Genomic DNA, 11,542 nt, shown 5'->3' with positions numbered 1-11,542 from the left:
TGCAAATTCTTTTTACATTAAAAGGTGTCTTCCTTCTAAGAAGAAACCCCAGTCAAAACTACAACATGCTTGGCTGGTTGTCAGTATTTTAAAGCCATCTTTCATAATCAGTTTGTTTTGTCTCTTCAGCAAAAGCAGCACAGGAGGGAGTGTGTTCCCTGCAGTGGGTGGCTGCTGGCCCATGGTAGCAATAATGCATTTAAACACTGAGCAGTTTTCTGGAAGATTGGGGGCAGAAAGGCTTGTCAGTGGAACAAGTTTCCTAACCCCTTTGACTGACTACCCTCAGCCTTTTCCAGTGAGAACGACCAGGCACCAGAATTAAACCCCATTCAGACATTATATTAGGGAAACACTATATTATATAGAGCCAAGGTATGGCAACATGGGAATTGTTTCAACAACACAGTAACCCGCATTACTTCAACAATAAACAGGAATTGCCATAAGGAAGATTCAATACACATAATCCAGGCAAGAACACATGAACCAAAAACTGTTACAGATTCTTCTATAGCAATAGCTCTGTCTGCCAGCTTCTTGCATTGTCCCCAGTAGTGCAGAGCGGAATTTGGCCTGTTTTGCTCAGTGTTAAATGTTAAGATTTCCAAGTTAGAAGTAGGGCATTCCAGGAGCTTTGTTAAGGCCCATACATCTATAAAGGACTGAGTGGGAAGAATCATGCTTCTAGATTATCTGATAATTCACTGGAAAATTCATAGTACTAAAGCTGACTTGAGTTTCGGAGAACAAGGTTTCCATTTCTGTGTTCTACAAAAAAGCCCCCAAAAGGTAACTAAAACATTGTCATGCATAAAAGCAATGTTAATCACTGCTGTGTTGAACTATGAAATAATTAAGTGTGAGAGGAGATATAAAAGTAGGATTTGAATCAACTTTAGAATTGCACCATTAAGTTTTTTTTTGTGTGGTGGTTTTTTAATGGCACATTTGGCAGTAAATTGTAGAGCAAATAGTCAAGGAATCTTTCTGAAGATGAAGGGAACAGCCATTGTGGCACTTGAACCTTCCCTCTTCACCCAGCTTCACTTTTTCATCTCTACACCATAGAGGTCCCAACGCTTCTGGCTTAAAATAGGAATTTGTTGACGTATTTCTGCAAGTTTCTTCAGATCTACAGGGGGAGAAGAAAGAGTTATGAGAACAGCAGCCAAAAAAGAAAGCTCCTGACTTGCTCTGAGGTAAGGCAGGGAAAAGAGAACTATCAAGGAGAATGGACCTGTAGGGCACTGCAAGTGGGCAGCCAGGGCTGAAGAGCCTCAGCTTTGCTCTTTCCTTAGGTGGCAGCTTCCTCCTAAGTAAGGAAATGACAGGAGTAGAACTAAGTGCTGCTTGTTCTTGCTTTAACCCAGCAAAGGGGGAAAAGGCATTGGAATGCTGCATTATCTGTAGTTGCATGTGCAAGGCCACAGACTTAAAAAACTGTCTCTCCTTAGTCTCATGGCCTGTACTTGAGAAAAAACAATGGGGAAAAAAAACCAAAGCAACTTTACCCTTACCTATATCTGTGTATACAACTGTTTCCTCAGCCCCAGCTTTGGCTATGACTTCACCCCTGCAAAATTAAGCACATTTGTTCACAGCATTAACACATTGGTCTCAAGGAATCAGTCCAGTTGCTGCTGTTTGTACAAAAGGGAGTTCCTACCCTTGATGCCTACAGCTGTAAACACAGGGCTCTCCTAAAAATAGCATCATAATTCATAACTCTGGCATGATGGAAATGGCTTTCAGGCTTTATATGTGGCACATTTTATATGTGACATATGTATCCTTCACGTGTGTTCCAAAGATCAAGAACCAGGGCATGTCAGCATGCAACATACCTCAAGGGTAAAGGGACAACCATATATGGCAAAGACTAACACTTTCTCCTTTCAAGATCCTACTGGCTTTTAATAGTATGCTTTTACTCAGCATGAACTACTGAACATGATTTAGCGTGTCTCCCACTGAAGTGTTCTGTCACGGTTTTCATCATCTAAAGTTAAAAGCTCAGAACACAGACAAAGATTTTTTGACTTTACAATCAGCTGGAAGAGAACTATCGGTGGGTTTATTTGAAAGAAAAATAGCTGCCTGAAGATTTGGTCACTTTTACCTCCTGTGCACCTGCATGACTTCTGCTCAAGTCAGAATATCTTCTCTAGCCGAAGACATTCTTCTTGTTCTTTATTATGTCAAAGCAATGTTGTTCTTTGAGGAAATGAAATAGTTTTGTGTAAGCTGTTTAACATGGTTTGGTTCTACACAGAAAATTACTGTATGAGTAATATATAATGGACTGAACTTCAGGGACAAGTTGAAAAGGTCAGCAGCAAAGCTAATGCTAAATGCTAGTACTAAGTAGCATCTTTACTACCAAAATGAATACATACTTTTAAACTAGTTTTAGTTTTTTGTTTTTCAGTTTGACAATTTTAAATGATGGTTTGAGAATGCAGGCTTAAGTCTCATGTGCTTTTTACCAAGAATTTACATTTTTAAGAGTAGGTGGAAATGTGGGACTGAAGCGTCCAGTAAAACACATTTTTTAACAAAAAAAAAAAGGTGGTGTTTTGTTGTTTTTAATTGAACTCACCATGGATTTACTACAGTGCTGTGTCCCCAGGCAACGTAGGATGCTTTTTCATCTCTAGCAGGAGATATGGTAGCTACGTAGACTTGGTTATCAACAGCACTGTGTTCAGAGAAAGATGAGGGAAGGGGGAGAAAGTGAGAATTGCTTTTTATTCTACCATTTAATTAAGCAGAAGAGAAAGAATTCACTCTGAATGACAAGCTTTATATCCTCCTAAGGACTAGCCAAAACTGTAAATGATATGAAGGTCAGAGAAAGCAGAGCCTGGAAAGAGAAGTCTCTGGCACCTGGCTCCAGTGTTAGTGCACAGAATATCATGTTGTTCCCATTTTCATTCTGTATGTAAGAAAGTTGACTGAAGCTGACCAATAAATAATACTGCATTCAGGAATCTCAGAGTCTATCTGTAATTAGAGCAGTTCTCAAATGGTTATTGGCTCTTCTCTCTAGAATTTGTGTGTGAAGGGTGTTTATAGAACCATGGGAAAAGGTCTTTGAAAGGGCATAACTGCTAGGGGCTGGCAGGAGTAAAGACTAAGTAGCTCCTGCTTTTCTGCTTGACAGCAAAATCATTTTGGTGTCCCATGCAAGGCCACGCATCATGAGGAATGGTGCAGCTCCAATGGCAGACAGGCCCTGTAGCACCACTTCTGTTGCACAGTGTCATGTGGAACACAAGAACAGTTCCATGCAGTAAAGCTCCCTCTGGAACAGGAGGATAAGCTGTTACTGTGATCTTACCGTCCCCTCTGTAAGAGTTCCCAGTGAGCTGGTCCTGTTGTCAGGTTAAAAGCCCCTGGATATATCAGCAGCTGGCAACCTTTGTTAAAAGACAGTTAGAACCCAAACATTATTAAGAGGAAGATGGGTTTACCCTACAGTGGCCCTCAAGATGAGGTTTCTTTCAACTTCACAAATTCTGCCCAAAATGGAACCAACCAGAGCCTGTCCATGCATAACACAGGTGATTAATTAAATCAGCAAAGCCCTAATGTGGGGATATACCCAATTCCCTCACTGCATCAGCAAATGTGTATCAGGAAATGATGGATACTTGGTGAGAAGAGTCACTCATCTGGATAAGAGTCTTGGCCACAAGATGCATTTTGTGTTACTGGGTGAGGATGAGAATGCCCGGTCACACAGATTGCTCACTACGTACCACCCTGAAACAGCCCTGCTTATTTCTGGCCTTAGGGCTCACCCTGCTCCTTCAGGTGACCCAGCCTCACCTTTCTGGCCGTAGATTTGAGCCATCTCAGCAAATCTCATGTCATAGCAGATGCCCAGGCCCACTTTACAGTATGCTGTTCTCAAAACACAAGAGACAACAGTCATATCGCTATCACGAAGTACACAAAAGCAGTTACAAGACTCCCTGTAGCCCTCCTGTCAATTGTTATTTTATGTCTCACAGCAACAAGGGGAGCTATAATTAAATGTGTGTCCAACAAGCATTGGCTATTGGTGGGGGGGAATTCATCTTTTATGATGAAAGACTTATGAGAAGCAGTCTTATCTACCCTTTAACAACAGCTGTTTCCACAAAATCATGTTCTATCGGGTCTTTGTGTAACATATTCCTCTCTCATTTAGCTGCAAGTGTTTCAATTATTTCCTTTTCAAGAAAAGAAAGCACTCACTGTTTGTCATGGACTAAAACTGCAGTCATGTCCTTTCTTAGACCATGCACATTGCAAGGAGGAGGAAGTGACCACGGGAGATGAGACTCTTGGGAGACCTCAGTAAACAAGCTGCGTTAATTTTTGAACACTGTGGGGTGGGGAAGAGTAAATATCTTTCTTTTTCGTCTGATGTGGTTGATTCAAGAACATTGGAATGCGATTTACAAGTTACAGTTAATTGTCTCCATTATTGTATCATCCTCACATGAAACAATGTGTCAGTGGAGCTGTTTGTTACAGCTGTTTGTATAGTTGTAAGCGGCTTGTACAAGCCATGTTTTATAAGAACCATTTTCAAGCTGTAACTGCTATAAAAAATACAGTCACTTCTCTTTAACAAATCAATAGGAGCATTATTTAATTAAGGCAAGTGCCACAATGTGTGCTTCAACCCTTTCTACTCCTCTGTCCTTTTGCAACCACGTTGCCTTTTTAAAGGTATCAGGAGTGACCACACATTTGAAGCAAAATTAAACTGCATTTGCTGTGGCTGTCAAATGCCTAATATAAATCTGATAGTCTAAAAATCCATTGCTCAGAAGGAGGAGGGGGAAGAGAACTCCAGAAAGACTGTCGTGTTACTGTAGTACAGCTCCTTAAAGAGAGGGCTTGTCTTGTACTCACGTGTGTCAAACATGGAGAAACTATTCCCTGGACTCAGTGTTTCAGACTCTTTGAACTGTATCTTCCCAGGAACATTAATGTCAAACAAATGAACCTGCAATTATACTGTGATTAATAACAATAACAATTTCTGTGCTTGGTATTTGAGCCTCTTTCTATTAGTCCCATGTTTTCCACTGTTATCTAGACTACTCTTTTGTCAGGATCCAAACTAAACATTGCTTAAGACTGTTAAATCCCCAATGATGATTTAAAGTAGTTTTTTTCTTTAAAGAAATATACCTGTCTGAAATTGCAAATCCCTGCAAAATAGCAGTATCTTGATCTAACGAGTAATTTTGCAAAAGAAAGGATATATATAAAATGTCTTGAATTTGGCAGGATGATTTTAAAACAGGTTAAAGAGGGTGATATTTTCCTCTCTAAGATTCGAGTCTCATTCCTGCAAAACTTCTCCAGGAAATACCTTCACTAAGTCATAAAGCTCCCAGCTTTGCAGATGCCTCTGAGACCCTGCAGACAGTCTTTGTCCCTCTGTTTCAATGGAAGATTCTCTTCCTGACTGGAGCTTCCTAATAATAGTGCTGGATTTGTATTATTACTTGTTCATACACAGTACAAGCCTGCACTCCTTCTATGAACTGGTAGGCTTGCAGACTGGTGGGGTATGAACGATGGTAGGCAACACAATAATTCAGAAAGTGATCTAATAGTGCAGCTAACTGTAGAATTAGTTAACAAAGTAAGTGAATACCTGCACCCCAGAGGTATTTTGCACCATCTTATTTTTTCCAAGTAACCTTGCATCCTCTTTTTTGTTTATCCTTGAAAGAAATAAGCTGTTGTTCACCTTTGGAGTGCTACCTGTGTGTATAGTAAGATTTAACACTCTGGAGTTACAAAGAGAAAGCAGTTTCTCAGAAGGCCCAAAGCAATGTTGAGGTGGAAGGTGACATTAAGCAAACATCTACCACAAACAGCAGTTACAGCTTCACTGTGGAACCTGGGCTTTGGTTGTCTCCACTAATCATACATATAGCACATAAAGTATGTAAAGAACAGTATTTACAATAACAGAAGGACTAAATACATTGGGAAGCTGAGGGAAAACCCTGATCCCACTTAAGTGGCAGTATGTTTTAGACTTAGATCAGATATCTGGGTTTGATCAGGTTTTACTTTTTATCACAGTTTTCCCAGCATATAGGGAAAGGCAATTATACCTTCTTTAGTTTGTCATCCTCATCTAGACCAAATTTATGACCAGCTTCTGAAGGGGTTTTTACACGTCCCAAATAAAAAGTACATGAAATGTCACTGACAGTACACAACTATTATGAATGATTCTACTAATTTCTATCACCTTTGGGTACAAATGACATAATTTGTGCAACACTGCTGAGAAACCTTTTCATAACAATATCCTGCCATCTTACCTTCCTATGCTTTGCGAGCATAGCACCATCAGGCCCAAAGACAGTACATGTATTATACAGCTTTCCACCATCCTCTTCTGGAATGGATCCTTTGTAAAGGCAAGAACAAAGATTTGCCCCACTGTATTATATCTGATTTTGATCCAATGGCACTAACAGACATTGCCCATCTTTTCCTCAATGGGACAGTCACTAAGAGTAAACTACCTCCAATGAGATATATGTTGCACTCCTTTGCAACTTCTGAGAGCTTTTGTGTCGATTCCCCAGGGATCTTCTCTGCATACTCCTTAAAGTATTGGGTTCCATATGGAGAATTAAAACATTCCTAGAAGTGGATGGAAAAGAAAAAGCTAAAATCCAGTAACACCACTACAAGGAGATGTACCCAGCTTTTCAAACCCCTCTCTAAAAATGTTCTCAAACAATGTTTAGTTACAGGAGTTTAGTTTATAGGAACTCAATAAGCAAATTTAAAAATATCAGGAAGGCCAGAGAGGCTTTAACCTGGTGAAATGCAGGTGTGCATTTCTCAAAATTACTCATTGTTTTTGTAAAACAATCCTTTAAATGCTATTTCCTCACAACTGGACAGTGTCCTCTGTCTTAGGCCCTAGTTAAAGATCTGCTATCCTTCAGAACCAGGCATGTAATCTTTAGACAGTCAGATTAATGGAGTAGTTTAGATGCCTAAACTAGGTGAGCAGTGGTAATTGAGATGCCCAAGACATCAAGAACTCTCACTCTGAATTATTACACTTGCCAGCTCTGTGAGGACGTGAGACACTCCACCCAACACTTTTTTTGTCCCCTACAGGAGTACAGCTGAGGGCCACAGATAAACTATCAAACAGTACCAGCACTTACTCTTTGGTGACTCCTAGCCCAGGCATCTGCCTCCACTGTTACCTTGGCTCATTGGATGTTGTAACAAACCCACTCCCCACCCTTCCCCCAAAAAAGGAGAAAAAAAAATCAAGCTGTGAATAGCACAATAAACATTTATGCCTTGCCTGGTCAAGCAAACTTCTTAACAACTGAGTTGGGTTCTACTGAACCAGACTAACTGAACCAAAAGTGGGTGGGTATTTTTGCCCCATATGCAGACACTGGGCCAGCAGGTGCCAGCTAATCCACAGCAGAACTTGTAGTGGAAGAAGCAGGAAGGAAAGTCTCTGCAGGCTGCTAAATGAGCTTCCCAGGCTTTGGAAAGCTGGGCTGATCTTCAAGGAAATGAAAGCAAAGCCAGCTGCCTCCACCTTCATCTTTCCACTTGCAGTGCCCATGTGGGTGGCACTGAAACCAGGGGCTGCAGAGAACAAGCAGAGCTCTGGGCCAGCCTGCAGTGGCACTGCCTGGGGCTGTGCACAGGCTGACACTGGGACAGAACTGCAGACTGTCTGCACAGATCTCCTAGTCCTGCACCCTCCAAAGCAGAAAGAACACAGGGAGAGATCTCTGAATTGCTTTCTATCAATTTTTAGATTCAAATAGATTCTGCTTTTATTTTTTTATCCATAAATATTACAAATTGTATTTCTCTCACAAATTTTTCCATGTTCAGAAATGAAAAGGCTAATATGTCAAAGGAAAACTGCCACATGCCTCTACAAAGGTGCAGATTATATAGTCAGTGTGACTTACTTCTGTTCTTTATATAAACTTATTTTAAAAAATCAAAACAAACAAACAAAAAAACCCCACAAAAAAAAACAAACCAGAGAACAAAACAGAGGGAATATTCATGCCCATGTCCTAATGCCAGTACAAAATTTACTTCCCAAAAGTCTGTGAAATACCCTGCCCTTGTTTGACAACTTTTACGCTAAAAGCATAAATCATCATTAGCAAAGTAAGTATCTCAACTAAATAAGTCTGGGAAACCCAATATTTGTACACATGATGAAACCAGCAAATAATAGGTAATCTCCATGTAGGAGGCCCAGGCAGAACACTCAGTGGTTATTACATTTGCAACACAAGCACTGTGTTAGCAGAGAGGAGCTGGGAAGGTTGCTTAATGCTTCCCCTGTGACATCAGGAGAGAAAACATTGTGTGTGTGAAACTGAGACCAAAAGTTCACCCAGGGAAGAACTTTGCACTCCTGAGTCAGAGGCTGCAGGGTACAGGAGCAACACATGTACTCCCAGGAAGAGAGGGGAAAAGCTCAAAGCTGCACTGGGAAGGTCATCTTGTTGCCAGCACACCCATCTGTGTGAAAATTCAGCACAGTCATCATAGCTGAAGTTCAAGAAGTAAATCAGAAATGATCGGTAATTTTAAGTGGCTACTTATGTTCCCACACAAGGAAGTCACAAGAGAAGTGCCCTTTCATTGTAATTCAGCCACATATAACCTGCTGGAAATGTCTTAAGTCTGTTTTGTTTCTCTGTGGATATATCTGGAATGCCTACAGCAAAGAGAGTCACCATGTACCTGTCTTCTTTCACCTTCATGTCAACATTCTTTAGCTGAAAATCACCTTTTTCTGCATTTCTTCAGCAAAAATTCCAACTACAGTGCTACTTACATGAATTCAGAATGTAAAAATGATGGAATTGCCTGGGATTTAAATTAGCAAAAACTTTGCCAGACTCTTACACTACAAAAAAGGAAAACCTGCTTTCCTCCCTCCCTTTTTGTCCCCCACCTCTTAAGTGTGCTGCTAGATAGAACCTGTTTTTCTTTTTTTCTTTTTTTTTTTTAAATTTTTATTTTGAAGCCTCCCACAGCTTGTAAGCTATGCAGAGAGAAACAGGAATATAGAATGCCTTAGTAACATCAGCAAGAGGTTTTGAAGGGTTTGAGGCATAGGTGCCAAGTAGACCATGACCTTTACTCACAGGTAGAGCCACAACTTTTGCTCCTTTAGCTGATGCCTCTCTAACCAGTCCACAGGCTCGTTGAAGATTATCTGATTTAACAGCAGACACGTGAAGCTGAATAAGAGCGAGGCGGAAGGCTAATAGCAGAAAAGAAAAAAACATTCAGTGGAATTCACCCAGGAAACTCTTCAAAATTTTAACTCAGTAACAAGCACTTAACAAACTAAATTTTTTAATCTATAAGCATATATACAAACCACTTCCAACTCATTCTGTGGTCCATGGCTCTCATAGCACAGGGAGAACACTGAAGGCCAGGCTTGCTAATGGGAACCATGCACGGCCATCACCATGCCCAGGGCAATGATCACAGAGTTCTGGTGCCAGTTCACTCAGCCCAGACAGTTCCCAGCCCACGTTCCAATGGAAGGTGCCATGGTGCAGAAAGGGAGACCACAGGTCATCGAGCCAAAAAGATGTGTGAGCCCATCTTTTTGTGGCACATGTTGCTTGACGAACACTGCGTGTCCTAAAATGTCACTAGCAAACCAAAGAATTGGATAATCCCCAAAGCACCAAATAAGGGAATTTATCCCTCAAATCACACCTAGTCTGGGAAATGGCTATGAAGGCCAATAAAGGTAACATCTTTCCTAATAACTTCTTTGCAGTTTGGTTTCTAGCCAAAACACAGTTGCAAGTGTTATCAACAGTTTCTACTGTCACTAAGCAGGTTCTATATTTGCAGGCTTTCACAGTTTTCTTTTAAACAAACAAACAAATAAACAAACTCTAAAAACAAACAACAACAACAAAAAAAACCCAACCAAACCCACCCCCCCCTCTGGTTTCATAAAGAAAAGTACCCCAGCCACAAAGTATCTCTCTTCTCTGGAAAGCAATCATAGATTACTGTAGGAAAAAGACAAAGCTGTGAGCAACACAGCCTCAGTGGTCAGGGAAACAGGAAGAGCTGATTCAAGCAAAATGGAGATTGGGCCAGGAACAGTGAAGGTACATCCTTTTTCCTACTTTAGTTCTCACTTCAGTAGCTAAGCAGCTAATTTCTAGAGGTTAAGCAAATGATTAACTGCTCCCTTTGTCACTCTTCTGATCGAGAGACTTTTACTATTGGGTCTACTGAGTAAATAAACCTTAACTGATATTCTGAACAGATGTGACCATAGTTTCCAGAGCCACTTAGGTAACCATACCAGGAATCTGTCAAAAACTTTGCTGTACTTGTGGAATGTATTTTAGCTTGGAGAAATTGGACAATTAAAGATTTATATTTCAGCATAAACTCACTTTTGAAAACAAACAAAAAAAACCCCCAACAAATCAAAAAAGCCCCCAAAACACAGAAGTAAACAAAGAACAAAAGAGCATCTACTAGGAAAAAAAAAAAATCCAATAATGTTTAAAATGCTAGAAAAACAATAATCTTATTTTCCCTATGCCTCAAGTTTGGAGTTTGTTAAAGGGCAAAATTAAAGGCCAGTCACAACAGAATAAACAAAACTGTGGGCATAAGTAGATGTAAAACCGTCCAGGTGTAGAAGTAAGAGAAATGCAGAGAAATATACAACAGTGCTGCAGAGAGAGATCTCTGCTTCCAGCCTGGATAAGCTGCCTCAGAAGCCTCCTTAAAAGCAATTCTCAGGATAAGCCTACAGCAATGCAGACCACAACCAGGTAAAGGCGCGTCACAGAACAATAATGGTTTGCATTTGTATCACTACAAAACAAGTCTGTTTTTTTTTTTGTTTTTGTTTTTTTTTTTTTTTGGGGGGGGGGGCTGTCTTTTTCTGTAAAACACCAGAAGACAAGCACGCCCGCTTTGTCCACATCCCCTGACAAGCTGACCCTGCACGGCGAGCGCTGCGTCCCGGTCTCCGCACAGCACAGCTCCCTTGCTCCTGCACTACTTCGCAGCCCTCCAGGGGCTCCGGACCGAGGCCTTTCCCGGCCGCACCGGGGCTGGGCACCGCGGGGCGATCCCCACGCGGTGCCTTTTCCCTGTGCCCGGGCGGGGGAGGCCGGGGGCGCGGGGAGGAGAGGGACGAGGGGCCCCCACTCACACGCCATGGCTCCGCTCGCCGCCCGCATCCCCGGCCGGTCCCGCACGGAGCATGCGCGGGCACGGAGGGGCTGCCGGGACACGCAGTCCCGGCCCGCGGTTTAGCGAAAACCGACTCAAACGCTGCCTTTAAGTGGTCCGCTGGCTCCCAGATCTGAGCTCTGAGCAGGAAAACAAGTAGGGGATGAAGCACCCACCTTCCTGCGTGACCCCAGTGGGTGGCAGGGAACTGGCGGTGCTCCTCCAGCGTCACTCCAGCATCCCACAAGGACACAGCTGTGCACCCAAA

At 41.8% G+C, this 11,542-nt stretch overlaps 1 protein-coding gene across 1 annotated transcript; it reads right to left on the bottom strand.

Annotated features, from left to right (window-relative positions):
* Window positions 1–323: 323 nt before the first annotated feature.
* Window positions 324–11,309, bottom strand: NIT2 (nitrilase family member 2). Its single transcript, XM_027727525.2, has 10 exons — window positions 11,255–11,309; window positions 9,192–9,310; window positions 6,555–6,675; window positions 6,348–6,436; window positions 4,912–5,005; window positions 3,835–3,909; window positions 3,344–3,422; window positions 2,603–2,701; window positions 1,521–1,576; window positions 324–1,135 (listed from the first exon to the last, which is right to left on the bottom strand). Exons 1-10 carry the CDS (start codon window positions 11,280–11,282, stop codon window positions 1,047–1,049), a joined length of 849 nt encoding a protein of 282 aa, XP_027583326.1. The 5' UTR covers window positions 11,283–11,309; the 3' UTR covers window positions 324–1,046.
* Window positions 11,310–11,542: the final 233 nt, after the last annotated feature.

This window comes from Pipra filicauda, unplaced genomic scaffold (genome assembly GCF_003945595.2).
Source record: "Pipra filicauda isolate LSUMZ 115617 unplaced genomic scaffold, ASM394559v2 scaffold64_size3178608_pilon, whole genome shotgun sequence".
NCBI classification, from domain to species: domain Eukaryota; kingdom Metazoa; phylum Chordata; class Aves; order Passeriformes; family Pipridae; genus Pipra; species Pipra filicauda.
This window is presented reverse-complemented; position numbering and strand designations above follow the sequence as displayed.

Excerpts from the sequence above, each read along its gene's own strand:
- NIT2 (XM_027727525.2), bottom strand. The coding sequence starts at position 11,282 with ATGCGGGCGGCGAGCGGAGCCATGGCGT. Across the intron at positions 9,311-11,254 it reads GGCGAGCGGAGCCATGGCGT|CCTTCCGCCTCGCTCTTATT; the intron begins GTGAGTGGGGGC and ends TTCTGCTATTAG. Across the intron at positions 6,437-6,554 it reads CAACATATATCTCATTGGAG|GATCCATTCCAGAAGAGGAT; the intron begins GTAGTTTACTCT and ends GCCTTTACAAAG.